Below are 21,483 nucleotides of genomic sequence, written 5' to 3'. Positions count from 1 at the left end.
TTCATTATAAATATATTTTTATTGTAGTAGATATAAAATGATCTGTAAGAACTTCAGTGAAAAGGGGAAGACAAATAAACCAGGAGCCATTTTGAGTGTCAATCTACACATAGAAACTATAAAACTCAAGAAAAAAACTATCAGACTACCTAATGATCATACCTCTATGTCAACTCGCTAGGAATAACTTCTGATTCTAAATCTCTAATGTTCAACTTTTGATTCCCCTTTGAGTGTACCCTGATGTTAAGTGACAGTCCAAGACTGAACACAGAAGGCTGAGAATCCCCAAAAGAGTACTGGGCCAGGGCCAGAACCTAACTTCCACTGATGCGTGTTAAATTCCCCAATTGTCATATAATATCCTTCAGTTAAAGGTGATAAATTTCTGAGAGAAATGGAAAGTAATAGTTGGGATTATTTTGCTTTTGACCACTCACATGGAAAAAAAAAAATCCAGACCAACAGAGGAACCCCATCATATAATTAGATATCAATATCACATATAATTATATCAAAATCTAACTCCTTAAAATTAGGAAAGGAGGCTCATGCTTCCTCTATGTGTCTGCAAAAGTATGATCTCTGCACATGGAGAAGGAACAAATGAATGAATGTGTCCACTGATTCTCTCATAAATGGAACAGGTGACAGACTATGGAAAACTTCTAAGGAGATCCTTACAAAAGATTTGCATATGAATAAAAAGCAAATTAGATCTCTGCAATGGTGGATACCAATTCAACCACATGTTCATGAAGAACATTCATAAGTAGATCTTCGTCATCTTGCAAAGTGACCTGTGATGTTCATTACAAGAAACATCATTCCAGCCCCATTTTCTTAATGGAGTACGAAATAGTAGTGCAACACAATCTTCATCAAAATTACTGGGCTCACCCGAGTGCCAAAATCTGAAAGGGGGAAAAAAATGGATGAGGTTGTTTCTTCAAACAGTGCTTTGAAAGACGTTAGAGACAGTGAGGAAGGGGGCGGGGGTTGAACTGGGTGGATATGCCCAAATCATTCCTTCTCCACTCCTCATGCGGTCAGTTTCTCCTCCACATGAAGCTCTGGCATTTCTGCCAGCAACGGTGCTGACATCACCCATATGGTGTCATTTCATTGCATTAAACTCTCCTAGCAGATAGCCCTTCTATGTGTTCATCACTATGTTCCATTCCCAGGGGACTGTCAGTCCATAAACTCTCTGAAATGATGAGGAAAAAAAAAAAGATTTCATCCCAGTCCCAAATATCACTGGAATGTGTTTCCTTTTTTAAATATATATTGCTTTTGGTGTCTGAAGAACTAGTTAAAATGCTTAAATCTGCTAAGATCCCTGTTATCTTGGACACATAACTTAATTTTCCTGATTTCCATATCTAAAAAATAGAGACTAGAGTCATATTCCTTTATGATACGAGGATCAAAGGTAGTAGTATACTAAAACGCACTAAAGTATTTAAGAGTTTCAAAAGACCTACATAAATATGAGATCTTATATGTATCAGAATTTAGCTTATTTGCTTGATGAATATTCAATCAATAACTGGCCATGATCTGAACTGACGAAAATTTTTGTTATGTTTAGAGACATAACGTAGGAGTTAAAAGTACAGACTTTCGTGTCAAATAGAGCTGGATTTGAGGGTCACTGCCACCACTGCTGATAACCTTTGCCAAGTCATCTAAACTCTCTAACCTCAATTTCCTCATCTCAACAGTGGGAAAAATAATGTGTGCCTCCTACAGTTCTTGTGACTATTACATGAGACAATAAATAAAATTATTTAAAACCTAGTGCCCAAGAGTTAAGAGTGAACTATTTTATTTTCATAGCTGATAGTCAGAACACTCTAAAATCCGTGCATGATCCAGGGCCCAGGATTCCTTTACCTAATTCTGTACTCACGTGCCACTTTCATTGTATGGTGTCCGATCAACCCACTGCCAATCTTCTCCCTTTGGGTTTGACAGCCCGATATAATAAGCAGAAGACGCAACTGTGTTCTGGGTGATAAAATCCTAAGGTAAGAAAAGAAAGGAATTATAGTTTTTAAAGTATTCAGGTAGAACTAAGTTCTTTATAGCCTTAGAGAGAAGAGAAGAAAAAGGATCCAGGAAGGGCCATATGGCGCCCCTGCCCAGGAGCCTAGGTCTTCTCTGGCTGTGCAGATAACACTTGTGAGCATGATGTTTGTTTTAGTCTGCTCAGGCTGCTATAACGAACAGGCTGCTTATAAACCACAGAAGTTTCTTTGTCACAATTCTGGAGCTTGGATACCACAGATGAGGGTACTCGCATGGTCAGGTAAAGGCCCTCCTCCTGATTCATAGCCAGATTTTTCTCACTGTGTATATTCACATGGCAGAAGGGGCAAGGGAGCTATTTTATAAAAACATGAACTCAGGAGGGTTCTATCCTCATTACCTAAGCACCTCTCAAAGACCCTACCTCCCAATACCACCATCTTGGGGGATTCAGATTTCACCATATGAAGTTTGGAGGAGATATAAATATTCTGAACATAGCAATGTTCAATATAAGTGGAAGTTTGGGGGAGATATGGAATGCAGCAATGTTCAATATAAGTGGAAGCAATTTCTATCCATGATCATAATGAATTATCATTTCAGATTCACTTCCCTTCTCCACTTAAGAAGTAGTATTCTAAAATTTTAAAAAAGTAGTATTCTTCAAAGTCATACATTAGAAAATTTTTGCAGATTAAATCATTTTCCTTTCATAACTTCTTTAACTTCATTCATTTCTGATTGTTGATTGTGACTCTTCATGACTGAACTATTTCTCTATTGGACATAACACCCCTTCTCTGTGAAATAGTTAATAATTTATGAGATACTTACAGGTTGAAACAATAAACTGATTTTTCAGACTAAAACATTTTCATTCTTCTACTCAAACCCCACATATATTTCAAATGTCCCAATTTATTTTGGGAGAGATTTGTTTTTTGGAAACAGGAAGAAGGTGTAGCACGTGAAGGCTTAGGTAGCCTTTCCTATCAATTCTACTAAAAGCCTTCTGCCACACCATCAATATTTCCAAACAACGAAAACCTCCTCCTGAGACAAGAGGTAAACAACCAGACAGGGCTCCTGACTCCGTCATCTATCAGAAAGCACCTGCTCATCCTTGGTGTTGATCACCAGCAGGTGAGACCTCATTGCTAAGCAGTTCTTCTCACTCTCCATCCAATTTCTGGTTGTATCAGAAATAAAGTAGCAGTTGGAACTGAATGGCTTCCAATTCTTTGGGCAGCAGCTCCAATCTTTCCCTGTATTGGTGGAAGGCCACAGATGTCCAATACAAAAGAAAAATTCTAAGTGTGAGTATTATTAAAATTAAGGACCAAGGAAGACCCCATGCAAACTGGCACTTGCATCTTCATCCAGAGGTGAAAAGGAGCCCACCCACCAGGTGTCAAGGGGATCAAGGCCACCGATTATCAGGCAGTAACGAGGCAGGGCCCCCTCCCTTGCCCGAGCAGTGTCTGGAAAAGCCAGCAAAAACAGAGGCTTTAAATAAGATCCAGACTCAGAATACTACACAAAAATGTCCAAGTTTCAGTGGAAAATCACCCATCATATCATGAATTACAAATTCTCAACATTAATTTTTAAAAAAGAAAATAAATATATGACAATATCAAGATAACAGAAATATTAGAATTATCTGACAAAGATTTTAAAGAAACCATGACAAAGATGCCTCAACAAGAAAGTACAAACATGTCTGGACCAAATGAAAAAAACAACAACAACAGCAATGCTTTAGAAAAGAAATAGAAAATCTCAGCCAACAGGGGTGCCTGGGTGGCTCATTTGGTTGAGGGTCTGATTTTTTACTTCAGCTCAGGTCATGAATCATGGTCGTAGGATTGAGCTCTGCACTGAGTGTGGAACCTGCTTAAGATTCTCCCTCTCCCTCTCTCTCTCTCTATCCATCTGACCCTCCCCACCTGTATTCTCTCTCAAGAAAAAAAAAAGAAAAGAAAGAAAGAAAGTGTCAGCCAAATTAGAGATATAAAGGAGAACAAAAAAATTGTTATGACTAAAAAATAAAATAACCAAAATAAAAAGCTCAGTAGTTGGGCTCAAAAGCAGAGAGGACAGAAAAATCAGTGACTTGAAAGACAGAAATTACTCAAGCAAATGACAGAGACAAAACAGAAAAAAGTAAGTAAGTAAACAGACTTCCAGTTTCCAGTCTGGCCATACCATCTTAACAAGTACAAAGCCGAACAAACCGCATTTAACAACTCTTCACAGGCAAAGCCACTGCTCTTAAAATAATGCAGACAGACAAATACAAAGGATCACAACTTACTGAAGCAGGACTCGGGAGCCAAAATTTCTGTGGGAAGCAGTCCCAGGGAAGGGAAACCTTGCGTGTAACTAACTGGTGAATTGCTGGAAGCTCGGGGTGGAAAATCGGAGATAAAAACTACAGGGTGACCCAATCCGTGGTGGGAAGGAGGGAAAAATCTGTTTACCTTCTGGAGTGCTACCAGGTTCTCACAGTGAGAGAATCAGAGAAAATGCCCCTTGTGCTTCTGGCAAGGGGAGGGGCAAAGTTCCGATCACAGCAGGTGGGCCTTCCTTTCTCAGCAGAATATAGAATATTTGGAAATACCTGAAGCATTCTGTTCTTTTTCACAAGGTCAAGCCTTGGGAAAAACTGTGGAACCAGAGCCTAACCTGCTGTGGTTTCCTCAGAGCCTGACTACGGGAAGGGAAAGATCCAACTCCAACCCACTCCACATCCAGTTCCGCTTTCAGGGAAGTCATAAGAAGAGCTACGAGCACTTTTTTTTTTTTTAACGTTTATTCATGTTTGAGAGACAGAGTGTGCACACGGGTGGGGTAGAGAGACACGGAGACACAGAATCCGAAGCAGGCTCCAGGCTCTGAGCTGTCAGCACAGACCTGATGCAAGACTCAAACCGTGAGTGAGATTGTGACCTGAGCCGTGGGACACTCAACCCACTGATCACCCAGGCGCCCCCAGCACTTTGAAGTTCAAAGCCCAGAGGCAAAGACTCACTAAAAGAATGAGAAGAAATGATAGGACCACAGAATTCTTCCCCCCGGCCCCCACCTCACCACCACATATCTAAAGACCTATTTACAGCAGTTCCTTTTACTCGGTACATCATGTCTAAATCATGAGAAAAAATTACAAGGCATACTAAACAACAAAAAACATCCCACCCCACCCCCCAGTTTGAAGAGACAAAGCAAGTATCAGAACCAGACTCAGATGTAGCAGGATGTTGGAATTATCAGACCAGAAATTTAAAACAACAGTGATTAATATGTTAAGGGCTATCATGAACAAAGTAGACAGCATGCAAGATGAGCTATGTAATCAGAGAGATGGAAATTCTAAGAAGAAAAAAGAAACATGATAGATCAAAAATGCTATAACAGGAAATGAAGAATGTCTGGGATGTCTGGGTGGCTCAGTCTGTTAAGTGTCTGACTCTTGATTTCAACTTAGGTCATGATTTCACAGATTGTGAGATCAAGCCCCAGCTCTGCACTGGCAGCACAAAGCCTGCTTGGGATTCTCTCTTTCTCTCTCTCTCTCTCTGCCCCTCCCCAGTTCCCCATTTACTCTATCTAAATAAATAAATACACTTAAAAAAAAAAAAAGAAAAGAAATGGGGCGCCTTGGTGGCTCAGTTGCATCTGACTTCAGCTCAGGTCATGACCTTGTGGTTCATGAGTTTAAGTCCCACGTCGGGCTCTGGGCTGACAGCTCAGAGCCTAAAGCCTGCTTCGGATTCTGTATCTCCCTCTCTCTCTGCCCCTCACGCCCGCTTTCCCTCAAAATAAATAAACATTTAAAATTTTTTTAAAGAAAAGAAAGGGCTGCTGGTAGAAATATGGAGTTAAAGATCATTTTGGTGAGGACTCAGTAAGAGAAGAGAGCTGTAGAGAAAGGTCCTATCATCTCAAAGAATATACACACACCATGATGAACCGAATGTTGGTAGAAACATCAACATTACAGACGCTTCTGGTAAGGTCTCAGAAATGAGAAGCATGTTATTGGAAATAGAAGGAAAGGCAATTCTTACTATAAAATAGCAAGGAGGGGAAGGGGAGGGAGGGAGGGGGTGATGGTCATGGTGGGGGGCACTTGTGGAGAAAAGCACTGGGTGTTATATGGAATCCAATTTGACAATAAACTATTAAATAAATAAATAAATAAAATAGCAAGGAATTTGCTGAATTGTGTTCTAAAGTTTTGTGAAAGGTAGAACTTGTAAGTGACAGCCTTGGATATTTAGCAGAAGAGATTTCTTTCTTTCTTTTTTTTTTTTTAATAGTTTATTGTCAAATTGGTTTCCATACAACACCCAGTGCTTCTCCCCACAAGTGCTCTCCTCCATCACCACTACCCCTCTTCCTCCCTCCCCCTTCCCCTTCAACCCTGGGTTCATTTTCAGTATTCAACAGTCTCTCAGGTTTTGCATTCCTCTCTGTCCCCAACTCTCTTTCCCCCTTCCCCTCCCCATGGTCCTCCATTAGGTTTCTCCTGTTCTCCTGTTAGACCTATACCATATGTTTGGAGATCTCTAAGCCAAGTATTAAAGCTGTGGCTTGATTTCTCCTTACCGCTTATAGTAAAATGCAAAAGGAAAGAGATAAACTAAATGAAGTGTGAAACAAAAAGGAACCAGAATCTGAAGACCTGGAAAATTCTCAGCGATACTGTAAAAAGTGAGGAAGTGTGTTCTGGAAAGAACACGAAGGATGTGGCTGAACAATTATTCCATAAAGAGATCACCCATGGGTTTAAACAGCCATCTCCACAAAGAAGACTATTTCTTTGTACAGATAAAGATATGCATATAAGTATTCTAGGTCTTATTTATTTGTACACTTGAAGCTTGAAATGATCATGAGACTCAACTTCTTAGTATGATCTGCCTATGAATCTTATTGGAAATATTATTTTGGTATCCTTACACAGTATATAGTCAACCACTGAATTATAGGCACATTCATTTTTACCTTCCATGGTCACATTTTCTCTCAGACACTCCAATGCTGTGTGAGTGAGCTCTTTTGTAGTCTTTCTTTCTTTAAGAAGCTGAGAATACTTTTGAAAAAAAACTGAAAAAAAAAGGCCATTCATTTTCTTCAGTGTTATGACTCTGCTCTCTATTGTTACTTTCTTGCATTCTATTTTATAGGAACAAAATCTACAAATGTCCAATTGCTTGAGCAGAAGGATCCTGACAATGGAAAAGATTTCTCATCACCCTGCATTCAATGTAATCCTAATCCTACTGATTTTGAAACCATAGATTTCTCCAGTATTTGCTGAACAGTCAGTAGTTGAAAGGAGACACAATGGTCCCATTAGAATAAGTGCAAAGGGATTGATCCATACTTTCCTTCAATACTAGATGCAGGAGCTAAGGCTTGCAGGTGGGCGAATGGAGAGAAAACAAACACTTCTGAGGATATCATAGGTCTGCTGTGGGCGGGGGGGGGGGGGGGGGGGGGGGGGGGGGGGGGGGGGGGCGTCTGTGGAACGAGCTAATCCTGAGCTCTGGGTTACCTGTAGAGTGAGAATGTTTTTTAATCCAACGTTGATCAGAAGATATGGGCATTATTTTCTTCATCTTCCTTCTTTTACTCTGTCCACGCCCAACTGGCTCTTATTTTTCAGTACACCAATATACTCAAATATGTCACAACTTAAAAATAACTTACCTCTTCCTTAAGAAACTGAATTTTTGCTTTCTTTCCTCTTTATCTCCCATTTGCTCCCTGACCCACCACACACTGGCTTCACTGCTTCTTATTGTCTTTTAAATTGTTGATAAATTCTTAAACCCAAAGATATAAAGAAATCCACCTGTTTGCCAAATTGGCCTTTAGATCATCTTATACAGTCTTGGGCATTAAAGACATGATTAAGGTGAAATTTCAGTGGGAAACTCTTCCTGGAATATCTCTTCCCATCTCCTTCTGTTCACTTACTCATCTCAAAATATGTGTCTGTGCAATCAGAAAAAACCTGGCTTTATAAACACTAATATGCAAATATAAATTTGTCCTCACTTACACACTGTCTAGCATAGAAATGGTACCTAATATATGTCCCTCTACAAGACAAACTCACACATATATTCTTCAATTTCTCTATAGAGTGGATTCCATTATATTTATAAAGAAGTAACTAAAATCAAAGAAGTAACAAAATCCCTAACAGAGTCCCATTAATTGTCTCTCCCTCTCAAAGAAGACTTCTTTTCCAGATTTCTGGATAGACCTATTATTAAATGTCAGTATTTAAGGGATGCCATCCCTTCATGAAAGGCAGGCATTCTGTACAGATTCAGTTGGGGGGCGCCTGGGTGGCTCAGTCGGTTAAGCGTCCAGCTTCTGGCTTCCGCTCAGGTCGTGATCTCGCGGTTCGTGGGTTCAAGCCCCGCAGTCGGGCTCTGTGCTGATAGCCAGCTTAGAGCCTGGAGCCTGCTTCAGACTCTGTATCTCCCTCTCTCTCTGACCCTCCTCTGCTCATGCTGTCTCTCTCTGTCTTCAAAAATAAATAAAAAACATTTTAAAAACTTAGATTCAGTTGGATACTTACTGATAAAAGCGATAAAAAATGAGATTGCCAATAGCAGCAGAAGTACCAGCAATGAGGCAAAAAGCACCTTGGGAAACCTGGGGTTACTTTTGTGCAGGCTGCTCTTCTCTTTGGGAGCTGAGGAAAAATCAAATTAATTTCATCAGTAATAAATCCTTACTTTTCCTTTCTTTCTCCTCCCCTTCCTCTTCTCCCTTTTCCTGGATAACACACTATTACCAAGAATATGACATTTGAAATCATAGGAAAGTAGGACAAAAAAATAAGGTTCATTGAAGAAACTGGAAAATACAAGAAAACACAACCCCTTACCACTGAGGCTAACTGTTGCTAATGTTCTGGCATATATCCTTCCAGTAATTTTCCAAGTATATACATCCCATAGATACTAGCTTCAGACCTACTCTATTCTTATACGCTAAACCATGAACATCTTTCAAACATCCATATTTTCTTCTTTAATGCTCTCTATTGTGGTTGTAAAGTATTTCATTATGTATTTTAATAGTCCTCCAGGGGGCGCCTGGGTGGCTCAGTCGGTTGAGCCTAGGACTTCAGATCTCACGTTCGTGGGTTCAAGCCCCATGTGGGGGCTCTGTGCTGACAGCTCAGAGCCTGGAGCCTCCTTCCAGTTCGGTGTCTCCTTCTCTCTCTGCCCCTCCCCCTCTCATGCTCTGTCTCTCTCTGTATCAAAAATAAATAAAAACATTAAAAAAATCCTCCAGACTGTTTCCAACTTTAACTACTTTCAGTAATGCCATAGCAGATAAATCTTTATTATGGTCATCCCTCATCACATTCTTAAAATAATGTCAGACCATTTTAGTCACGATTTCACGGTTAAAAATTATTTTCTCGGGGCACCTGGGTGGCTAATTGGGTTAAGCTTCTGACTTTGACTCAGGTCATGATCTCGTGGTTCAAGGGTTTGAGCCCCACATAGGGCTCTGTGCTGACAGCTTAAAGCTTGGAGTCTGCTTCGGATTCTGTGTCTCCCTCACTCTTTGCCCCTCCCCCACTCACATTCTGTCTCCATCTCTCAAAAATGAATAAACATAAAAAAAATAATTCTCTTCTCAATGGCTAGTATCATAAAGAAAAGACGTTTAAGGAGGGCACTTGTGATGAGCACATGGTGTTAAATGTGAGCAATGAATCACTAAATTCAACACCCGAAGCCAATGTTACACTATATGTTAACTAACTAGAATTTAAATAAAAACTTAAAAAAAAAAAGACAAGAAACAACAAGTGTTCATGATGATGTGGAGAAAAGGCAACCCTTGTGCACTCTTGGTGGGGATGTAAATTGGTGCAGCCCCTGTGGAAAACAGTATGGAGGTTCCTCAAAAATTTGAAAATAGAGGAGTGCCCGGGTGGCTCAGTCAGGTAAGCATCTGACTCCTGATTTTGGCTCAGGTCATGATCTCACAGTTTGTGAGTTCAAGCCCCACGTCAGCTGACTCTATGTTGACAGCGCAGATCTTGCTTAGGATTCTTTCCTCTTCTCTCTGCCCCTCCCCCACTCACTCTCTCTCAAAAATAAACAAATAAACTCAAAAGAAATGAAGAATAGAAGTATCAGACAATCTATTATCTCCAGTACTTGGTATTTACCCAAAGAAAACAAAGACATTAACTAAATCAAAAAGGTATATGCACCCCTATGTTTATTGTAGCATAATTTACAGTAGCTAGGAAAAGCAACCTAAGTGTCCATCTATCCATGAATGGATATAGACAGTGTGATATTTATATACAATGGAATATTACTCAACCATAAAAAAAAAGAATGAACTCTTGTCATTTGTAACAACTTGGATGGGACTTGAGGATGTTATGCAAAGTGAAATAAGTCAGAGATCTCACTTATCTGTTGAATTCAAAAAACAAAACGAAAGTCATATGTATAGACCCAGATGGTGGTTGCCAGAGATGGGGTCGGTAGGGGGTGGTGGGAAATGGGTGAAGGGGATTAAGAGGTGTATACTTTAATTTATAAAATAAAGAAGCCATGGAAAATAAAACAAGATAAAAACAGAGAGGGAGGCAAACCATAAGAAACTTTTTTTAACATTTTTAAACATTTTTATTTATTTTTGAGAGAGAGACAGAGTGCAAGCGGGGGAGGCGCAGAGAGAGGGAGACACAGAATGTAGAGCAGGCTCCAGGCTCCGAACTGTCAGCACAGAGCCCTATGCAGGGCTCGAACTCATGAACCATGAGATCATGACCTGAGCTGAAATTGGATGCTGAACTGACTGAGCCACCCAGATGCCCCAAGAAACTCTTAACTATAAAGAACTGAGGGTTGCTGTAGGGGAGGTTGGTGGAGGGATGGGCTAAGTGGGTGATAGGCATTAAGGAGAGTACTTGTTGGGATGAATATTGGATGTTATATGTAAGGGATGAAGCACTAAATTCTACTCCTGCAACCAATACTATACTGTATGTTAACTAACTTGAATTTAAATAAAAACTTAAAACATAAATAAATAAAAACTTGAAAGAAAAAAGAAGTCATGGAGATGTAGTGTACAGCATGTTGACTATAGTTAATACCATAGATTATTATAGTATTATCAACTATTAAATACTATATATATGAAAGTTGCTAAGAGATTAAATCTTAAAAGTCCTCATCACAAGAAAAAATTGGGGTAACTATTTATGGTGATAAATGTTAACTAGACTTGTTGTGGTGATCATTTCACCAATATATACAAAAATTAAATCACTATATTTTACACCTGAAACTAATAGAATGATCCCCTGCTCTTCCCCTTACCCACAGTTTTGCTTTTCCACAATTTGCTACCTGTGGCTACTGTGGTCTGGAGGCAGACGACCCTCCTTCTGATATATCCTCAGAAGGCGAATAGTAGCCTAATGCCTATGTCATTCACCTAACTTCAATTCATCATGTAAGAATTTTATCATCTCACATCATCACAAGCAAGGTGAATACAGTTCAAAATTTTGAGATAGAGAGACCATATTCACCTAACTTTTATTATGGTATATTAATAAAATTGTTCTGTTTTATCATTAGTTATTGATGTCAATCTCTTACTGTATCTAATTTATAAATTCAACTTTTATCATAGATATATATGTATAGGAAAAAACCACAGTATATAGGGTTTGGTACTATGCACTATTCAGGCATTCACTGGGAATCTTGGACAATATCTTCCCAGATAAAGGGGGACTACTGCAGAATGTTTATATCCATCATACCTCCAGAAAAAAATAATGAAAGAATTGTTTTCCCAAAGGTATGAGGTACTGACAAGCAGGAGGACAAAATCCTTAATAATGTATAATATAATCTCAGCTTTAGAAAAAAACACATTTAGAGATAGTATTTATATCTGGAAAGATCTACACTGAAATGTAAATTCTAGTGATCTCTAGATGATAAGAATAAATATAAATTCATGTTTGCCTCGAGTCTTCTAGAATGAGCATTTCAACATGTAATAAAGAAGTTTTCTAAAAATTCTTAAGGGGAAATAACAGTTTTTCTGAGCATTCTCCCCTTCCCCATGGGTGTTTTGGAAAGCATGTGTGATCATGAGCTCCCTCTCACAGCTTCTTACAATACACATGCTTTTTTCCCCTCTTTTGCTCTATATTGGATATATCCTAAGTGATAACTATATTACCTTTAATCTACTCCCACATTCAGTTAAATCCAGCCTGCGGACGCAGGATGCAATGGATTTTCTGAATGCAGGCAAGTCACTGAAGAGATTCCCTTTGCAACTTGCTAGTCCACCGTCTACAACAGTCTTTGGTTCCACTTAAGTCGGGTAGTAACAGATACACCTACAACACTTTCCACTCAAACCCTTCCCCTCTAACTGAGCCCACTAATTCATCAACAGCCCTGCATCTGAGCTGATGGTTTCACGATCTGTACCCAATCTCTCACTCTCTTTCTTTTTTTATTTTAGAGAGAGACAGAGCATGTGAGTGGAGCAAAGAGAAAGAGAGAATCTTTAGCAGGCTCCATGCTCAGTGCAGAGCCCAACATGGGGATCAATCCCATGACCCTGGGATCATGACCTGAGCTGAAATCAAGAGTCAGATGGTCAACTGACTGAGGCACTCAGGCACCCCTGTACCCATTCTCGATTGGAGTCTCACTCAGCCTCAGAAGACACAGAAGAATAACTTCTCAGCATAATTAGCACTCTCCTTAGCTCAGGACTATAGTGGACTTATCACACCTCAGTTTTGTTAGCATATAACTATACAAACCCTTAATGCTTATCTTCAGGTAACTCAATCTTCTGAGAATCCTGTGTGTCCCAACAGTGGCCAGAGAACCAGAAACTAACACTATCATGCTTCATTTATAATATTCTCTCTTCATCCTTCATCTCATCATAAACTTTGACCACCAAAAAATGTTCTTACCTGCAGGAGGCCTTGATTTGGCGCATGAAGGCTTGGCTTCATTTTTGAAACTCAATTCAACATAAGTGGTCTCTGAAGTCATACTGAGAAGAAATCTGCTCTTCAAAAAATCCTTTATACAGCTTCCTTAAAACATCTTAAAATGAAACCCAAACATGGTAACAATTTGTCACACATCCTATCACAAACAGGGGCCCCATATAGGCAAATAACTCTGAGAGGAATATAATGAAATTTAAAAACCTCAGAAGCCAAATCTCCGGGATCAGTCAGCACACTGAGAATCATAGCATACGTCAGCAAATGTAAGAAAAGTAGGAACTCAAAGGGTAGGTTTAAAAATATATGTAGGAAGGAAAGAAATAGAGAAACTAAGTAATTAGAGAAGTCTTTTGAGACCTGTATTATCTGAGCTCACCAGCAAGAATGAACTTCAAGTATCTGTGTACATCTGTATGCAAACATAATTATTTATAGACCAATCTGGGTATATATTCATTTATGCTGTATTCTCATCATGTATGGCTGATTGGGCAACTGTTGGTGACCACATTCTAAGAGGATAATTGACAGAAAACTCAAGTGTCAGCCTCCCCACTTTCAAGAGTGTATGTAGTAGGGAAGTCAAAGCTCAGGTCATATGTGTTCTGAAGCTGCTCCCCAGCGCTCTCTGCTTTTCCCTGTTCTTAACTGACTCCTTCATGGATCTCCATTCATTTTGTTATGGTCACTTCCTGCAGCTCCTGAAAGCAGCGCTCTCTGCTAGATTTTAGTGGAATAGGCCAGTCTTTACACCGCCTGTTTCTCTCTTTAATCCCTATATCACCACAACAAAAAGACTCTACAGGTCAATATGACTATTTTTTTTAACAAGTTAGGATAATTTAATAGAGTCACAAATTAGAAGATAAACTCAGTGACAATTGTGACTTTTTCCAAAGGACAAGAGGAAAACATTCCAAAATTGAATCCTTCAGGTAGAATCTTCCCAGTGAGCATTCTTGATAGCTCACTCCCTATATTCTGCTCTCCCCAAATGATCCTCCTTCTTTTAACGTCCCCCACCAAACTCTTTCATCTCCTGCATAACACACACACACACGTGCACATTCGCACACTTAAACCTCTATTTCCATATCAAAGTACATTGAAAACTGTGCATTCACACCAATAACCTCTAATTCCAATCCAACACTAAAGAGTTCATTCTAGTCTTCTCCCTTCCATATTTCTAACTCCCTTCTGTTATAGTAAGAAACCTGCTTCCATTGTTTTTTATTTGTTATTTATTTATTTGAGTAATAAACACATACATAATAAATACATTTAGTCAATTTTCTATTTTTGCCATTCCTCCCTCTAAGATGCTCTTCTCTTCCTGACTCGGCTCTGGGTTCCCAATTGGGGCCTTTATCCTGCTTGGGTGTTCTTACACAGAGCCAGCCAACCCTCATGGACATCATCCTCAATTTGCTCAGATCTGGCCCTACGCTGGGCCATCTTCCATAGGAAATCCCTCCTTACTCTGCCTAGACTCTGGTTTCCGATGCTGGCTCCCTAAACCCCACCTGGAATCCACCCTTACCCCACTCAGGTTCTAAAACCCTGCATAAGATCTCCCTGATGTGTGGAAGCTGTCCTCACCCTCCCTGGGCTCTGAGTCCCCACACTGAGCTACCCTACTATGTGGATAGCTTCCTTATCCTGTTCAGCTTCTGAAACCCACACCGGGTCTACCACTTTCCTCGCCCTGCTTGAACACTGAAACCCCTTGCCAGGTCCCCCATCTCCCAGCAAAGACCATCCTGCTTAAGCTCCCTGCACCTGGCCACCCCACCACATTGTCTAGTAAGGGAAAGGAAAGGGTTTTGAAAAAAGGTCAGAAAGAGGAAGAGCTAATTCTTGCAAATTTTCTAGCAAATTACTAGACCTAACAAGTACTTGTACACTTGCATGAATGCATGCATGCACCCACCTTCCAAGAATAATCACTGATTATCAGAGCCTCAACAATTTGAGTTTGTAAAGAAAAAAAAAAATGTTCCTAAAGGTATCTCTGTTCCTCTGGGGTAAATCACATTATAACTGGATTATACTATATAACAAATAATCCCCAAACCTGAATAGCTTACAATGATATTTAAGTCTCACTCACATTGAAGGTGGGCTTACAGTCTGCATAGGGTTGACTATAACTATGTTTGGCTCTTCTCTTAGTATTTTCTCATTATGGAACCTAGGATCATAGAACAGCCTCTTTCAAGTTAAAACATGTAGTAACATTCAAATGTTCTATTTAAAGTATACATTACATCAACTATGATTCCTTTGGCCAGTGGAAATCACCTGGCCTTGATATGAAGAGGGCAGGGAAATACACTCTACCTATGGGGAGACAGGTCAAGGGCAGCAAAAATACCACAGACTAAGTGGCTTAAATAGCCATCTATTTCTTACAGTTCTGGAGGCTGGCAAATCTAAGATCAAGATGCCAGCAGATTAGATATCCGGTGAGAACCCCACTTCCTAGTTCAGATATGGCCATCTTCTCACAACGTCCTCACCACAGAAGAGGTGAGGGAGCTCCCTGCATCTCTTTTATAAAGACACTTATACCATTCATGAGAGTTCTACCCTCATGACCTAATCACCTCCAAAAGGTCCCATCTCCTACTACCACCACATCAGGAATTAGGATTCAACATGTGAAATTTTGAGGGAATGCATTCAGGCTATAGCATTCTTTAGTTTAAAAAAAAAAGTTTTTTAAATAGTTTATTGCCAAGTTGGTCTCCATATAACACCCAGTGCTCTTCCCCACAAGTGCCCCCCTCCATGCCCATCACCCCGCTTCCCTTTGCCCCCTCCCTCTTAGGCCCTCAGTGTGTTTTCAGTATTCAAGAGTCTCTCATGCTTTGCCTCCCTCCCTCTTCCTAACTCTTCCTCCCCTTCCCCTTCCCATGGTCCCCAGTTAGGTTTCTCCTATTAGACCTATGAGTGACAACATAGGGTATCTGTCCTTTTCCACCTGACTTATTTCGCTTAGCATGACACCCTCGAGATCCATCCACTTTGCTACAAATGGCCATTTCATTCTTTCTCACTGCTGTGTAGTATTCCATTGTATATATACCACATCTTCTCTTTTTTCCATACTAGCAAAATACTTTTATTATTTTATAATGATAAAAGAGGGAGAGTAAAGATTTCTTTTTGGTGTATACCAGAGTTAAGGGCAGTAGGAGATAAGGGGATTAATAGGATTTTCATGTACTTTTTGATGACAATAGAAAGTTAACAATACTGACAGTTTGCCATAAAACTTATCATAGCTCCCCAAAACACATACATAAAGGATCATAGTTTTAAAATCTATAAAAGTAAAAAATATAGTCAGAAACTCTAACGCTTATTTCCTCTTTAACATAAAATTCTAAACATTCATTTACACAAAGCAAATGTGTATAACAAAGTCTGAGCACCCTTTTCTTGTGAGTCATGGCTCCTGGAAGAGGGGGTGTGCACTGAAGCGGGGTCTCCTCTCCTGACTACCCAAAAACCAGATTCATAAATAAAGCCAGGGCAGCTCCCTGGGGGGGGGGGGGGTGACCCCGAGTGTCACATTTTATTGCTCCAACACTGCAGCAGAAGCCTGCTGTCTGTCTGGTGGCCCCGAGGGCTAAGGCAGGGACAGCCCTCCCTGGGAGGGGACAGAGGTGCATGGCCAGAAGGAGAGCAGGAGAGGAACGAGAACTCACCACCAGCCTGCAAACCCACTATTTTTGGTAGAAAACCGCTGAAGTCCCCCTCTTCCCCTTCAGCTTGAGGAACTCAGGGTGGAGGCTTCACTGGCTTTGCTAGATTCAGCACGGGGGGGTGGGGGGGGTGGAGGCAGGGAGGGCGCTGAAAGGGTAAATGGCCCAGACACCACCCAAGGTGGCAAATGGCTATTAGAGAAGAGGATCTGAGGGTCCAACTACCCCCATGAAAGGCACTGCTGGTGCAAAATAATTACCCCTGTGTGCAACCCTTCATCCCCCCAAAGCCACTCGAGTTGCCCATATGGATCTCTTCCTTGGCTCAACTCTACACAGGACACTCCTTGAGTCACCTACTCTGAGACTCGGGGAAATAAACACGGGCTTGCAGTTTCTCCACAGACCGCTCTGCATGGAAGCCACTCTCTTCAGTGTCCTATTTTCTCTCCAACACTCTGCTTAAGGGTCTCACCCTGCACTTACCATCTTGCTTTCATTCTAACCGAAGTGCTCTCTCCATCTTTGTTTTCCATAAATAACCCAAGGGGAATACTCTGTTCTGTGGACTCTTAGCTTAGCCAAAGTCCATTAATTCACAGACCTTCAAAGAGAAATCCACTCCAGTCTTCAGAAAGGATGTATTTGTGTTATAAGGCCATTCTCTTTAAAAAGTGCAAGTCACCTGACAGGGAGAGCCGCAGAAGTGGTGAAACAGAGTGGAGTCCTCTCCTCCGGCCGGGCCCAACTGCACACACCTCTTTCCCTCCTTCCCCCGAACCTTTGCTTTCTGGGGAGGGGACACCTCCCCGCTACTACAATGCTAGGGCTCCCTAAGGAATTGTAATGACTCTTTCCCTCCAGTCTAGTAAGCTGTTCCCTTAAAGAGGTTTTCCAGCTGGGCTGGAGAGAGAGAGAGAGAGAGAGAGAGAGAGAGAGCAGGAGAGGCAGAGAGGTCATGGGAACTGCAGATGGGGTGAAGGAAAGACATCTGTGCATAACAATGATCACCTTCCAGCCGTGTTAAATACAAGTCTTCAGAGAAACTGCGAGGGAGGGGGGAGTTACAACAAAAGGGGACACAGGAATCCTAAAGAATCCATCTTGGCATTCAGCCTGGGGGTGGCCTGGGGTGCTGGAAGCACAGCATTCTGGGGGGGGGGGGGCGGGGAGAAACGGCTGGAGAGACGGCATCTGTGTCGCTAGCTGTGCTACCTCACAGCATCCTGTTCCTTTTTGACACATGCAGTCACAGCCTGCACTGACAGAAGTGATTGCCCGGGGACCCTCCCTTTCCCCTGAAAGTGGACAAAGAGCAGGAATAAAAAGGGCTCTTAACCAAAGAGGAAACCCTAGGCTTCCAATGCCACTTAAAATCAATTTAAACCACCACCTATCCTAATCTGTTTTAAAATCTTTAAAAAATTAATCTTTTCTATGCTACAAATTGCAAATAGTTCTGCTATATAAAGTTGCAACAAAATCTGTCCCCAACGCTGGGGCAAGAGGAGAAATCTTGGATTAAGTCAACACGATGGCAGAGATTTTCATAAGCCTGACATCGTAGGGCTTCACCATCCTTACTGCTTGTTTTTTGGTCATTTGGATAGAAAACCACTCGTAGAACCCTATCCTGCTGTCCCAACACCAGGCAAGGAATGCCAGCAGATGGGCTGGGGCCAGCCTGAGACCACAACTGCTGGCTGGGAGCAGAGCGCCCCACAGACCCTGGCCTGGCCAGGCCTCTGCCCTGGGGCGCTGGCTCCACCCACCCAGCTCCCCGGGCCACGGGCTTTGGGTCCAAACTAGTCGCTCTTTCTTGAATCTGAGACTAAAACTACAGGCTGTGTGAACACTGAGAGCGCCGCAAACCCTCCAGTTACTGCGGCCCTAGCAGGTTGTCCAGATCGTTCATCCACTCTTCCGAAGTCCTGTTCTTCAGCAGGGAGTCGATCAGGTCGGTGTCTCTGGCAGTGCCGGCCAGCCCGCTGCCGCCGGCTGCCCGCTGTAGGCGAAGGGCAGTTTTTGACCCGCGGTCCGCACGGGGTAGGCCTGAATGCAGTGCAGTCCCACCCGGCCGCTCATGGACGGCGCGGGGCTCTGGCTGAAGGCCCCCAGCTTGGCTGCGGCCGGGCTCAGGCCCGGCAAGCCCTGCTGCGGGGCTCCCTGGGGAGGTGCTGGGGCCGGCGCTCTGGTCCTTTGCTGCGCGCTCACAGGGGGCAGCATGGAACCCGCCGCGGCTGCCGAGCTCATGGGGGCCATGGGCCGGCTGGGCATCGCCTGGGAGAACTGCGGGCTGGACATCTTCAGGTGGGCCTGCTGCATGTGGAAGCTCGAGGCTGCTGTGAGGGGGCTCACGGTGTTGTTCCCTGGGGTCTGGCCACTCAAGGTCGGCATTCCCTGATGCTGCCACGAGGGGTTCTGGCCTCCCATGGCGGCGGACACCCTTGGGGCCTGTGGCTTTGATAAACCAGAATTTAGGGTCCCCTTATTGTGCTGCTGGGGAAGGCCGGAGCTTCCCAGGGAGTTCTGCCCGTAGGCAGCGGAGACCGAAGTGCTCTGGCCCACACCGGTCTGCGGTGGAATGTGGGCATGTCCGTTGGTGGCCTGTGGTGGGGGCTGGCTGACTATCTGGGGTATGCCGGAGGCCAGGCCATAGAGATTGCTCTGCGGCAGGCTCTGGGAGCCAGTGAACTGTGCCACACCCCGGTCCTGCTGGCCTGAGTTTGAGGGGAGAGAGGAAACCGAAGAGTGTCCCGCGCCCATCGGCATCAGATTCCCGGCCTGAGGGAACGCTCGGGGACAGCCGGGGTTCAACGCACCCAAGTTGTTCATGCCAGGCACAGCAGCAGAAGACCTTGTGAACTGTCCAACCTGCTGTGGGAAAGTGCTCTGGGTCGGGTCTTGGTACTGAGGAGGTGGGCACGTCAGGTGGCGCTGAAACTGCTGCTTCTCCTGTTCTGCCAGAAGCTGCTGCTGCCTTTGTAAGAACTGCTGTTGCCACAGGTGCTTCTGCTGCTGCTCCCTCTGTTTCTGTTGGTCCAAAAGCAACTGGTGCTGCTTCATGACCGCTGCCTGCTGCTGGCTACTGAGATAGGGGGTGCTGCTGTGAGTGCTGGCCACGGATGCTGCGGGCGACTGGCTCCCCACGCTGGCGGCCTGGGCCGGCACGGGGACACTGGGCGGGTTCTGCTCCTGGCTAGGGAGAACCAGTGATCGGAAGGGCATGTTTCCTGGCTTTGGTTTCATCAGAAACAGGGAGTTCTGCTCGTTGCTCAGATGAGGCAGCTGCTGGGGAAGATAAGCCATGAGGGCTGTCTTGCTCTGGCCAGACGCAGGGCCACCTTGCCCACAGTGTGCTTTGTAATGAGAAAGGGGTTTGGTGTTGTCGTAGTCCAGCACCGACCCTTGGTTAGTCACTGCATTCTGATTCAAGGTGCTCGGTGGCTGGTGACCCAGCAGGTTCACGTGGCTGGACGGTAGGTAGGGGTCTCCGGGCCGAGGGGAACTCTTGTTCACACTGGGCATCATGAGCAGTTTGGAGTTGGTGAAGTCCTGCTTGTAGCCGGGAGGGCTGGCGGGCTTCTCCATGGGATAAGGGACATTTAAGGGGCTGTGGGAGGGGCCCGTCTGAGGCCACGTGGACATCTGGCCTGGGCTGGCGCAGGGGCGGCCTGCTGCGGGTTCTGGAGCAGCTGCTCCCACTTCTGCTTGGCAGCGATCTGCTGGAGCTGGTGGGCAGAGGACAGCTCTGAGGCCCCTCCCGGGCCCTGGCTGGGCAACACTACACTAGACAGAGGTCTTTGTGCATTCTGGGCCTGGGCTGATGCCGGCATCAGATTGGGACTGGGATTGTCTGCCCCGGGCTGACCAGAGGTGTGGAACAGAGGCTGAGCGCCCCCGAGGCTGGGTGAATCTGTGCTCACAGGGGCAGCCGAAGGCCCCATAAAGGTCTGTCCTGCAGACCCTGCCCTCACTTGTGGAGAGCTAACTGTTCTTGTTCAAAGGCTGCTGGAGAGAATTCTGTCTTAATATTAATGTCCTGTGCCAAGGGCGTCTGTGTGGCAGAACCAGAACACTCTGAGGTCTTCTTTTCTTCAAAGTCCTCATTAAACAGATCCTTCATGTCTTCATCAGGCACCGACCTGTTCAACTCCTCGATGAGCTCCTTCCACTTTTGTTCATTCAGGTTGAGGTCAGGCATGAGGTTGCTTGGAGAAATGGAGCCTCCGGCCCCCGCGATCATGCAGGGCAGGTCATCAACGGGCTCCTGCTTCAGTTCTTTATTCAGGCTCAGAGGAAAGGGCTCGTTGGGGTTGCTGCCTCCGTTCAAGTGGAGGCTGGAGTCTGCCAGGCACTTCTTACCGATGGAGTCAAGCCCCAGTGAGTGCTTCCCACTGGCCTGCAGGGCCTCCCCGCCTGGCTTGTCAGGCTGCCCCAGGTGGGAGGCTGGAGGCAAGCCATTGGAAGCAACAGCTACTCCCAAAGGGGCCTCTCAGCGGGTCTTTTTGTGTCCAGGAAAGAGGTAGCCATTCTGTTGTTAGCCATTCTGAGGGGAGGTGGTGCTATCAATATTTCTCTTCACTGTGTCATGCAGATGCACGACAGGGCAGCCGTGCTCGGGGTGTCGGTGGCGTCGAGGCGCGGGGCCGAGGCCGGCGC

General features: G+C 43.8%; 1 protein-coding gene and 1 pseudogene across 5 annotated transcripts in view; both read right to left on the bottom strand.

Annotated features, from left to right (window-relative positions):
- CLEC4A (C-type lectin domain family 4 member A) overlaps positions 1-21,483 on the bottom strand; it is a 43,304-nt gene continuing 21,821 nt past the window's right edge. For 4 of the 5 annotated variants that reach the window (XM_029954319.1, XM_029954321.1, XM_029954322.1 and 1 more), the window contains exons 2-7: positions 13,067-13,202; positions 8,642-8,758; positions 7,051-7,152; positions 3,151-3,302; positions 1,916-2,028; positions 1-914 (exon numbers count right to left, since the gene is read on the bottom strand). In XM_029954319.1, coding sequence (XP_029810179.1) covers positions 767-914; positions 1,916-2,028; positions 3,151-3,302; positions 7,051-7,152; positions 8,642-8,758; positions 13,067-13,148 — 714 coding nt within the window. In that variant the 5' untranslated portion in view covers positions 13,149-13,202 and the 3' untranslated portion in view covers positions 1-766. Of the gene's footprint in view, positions 915-1,899; positions 2,029-3,150; positions 3,303-7,050; positions 7,153-8,641; positions 8,759-13,066; positions 13,203-21,483 lie in introns of all 5 variants that reach the window. The other variant, XM_029954323.1, reaches the window with a different exon arrangement.
- The window catches only part of LOC115305319, a 4,747-nt pseudogene continuing 249 nt past the window's right edge, over positions 16,986-21,483 (bottom strand).

The sequence above is a fragment of the Suricata suricatta genome, chromosome 10 (assembly GCF_006229205.1).
Source record: "Suricata suricatta isolate VVHF042 chromosome 10, meerkat_22Aug2017_6uvM2_HiC, whole genome shotgun sequence".
Lineage (NCBI taxonomy): Eukaryota > Metazoa > Chordata > Mammalia > Carnivora > Herpestidae > Suricata > Suricata suricatta.
This window is presented reverse-complemented; position numbering and strand designations above follow the sequence as displayed.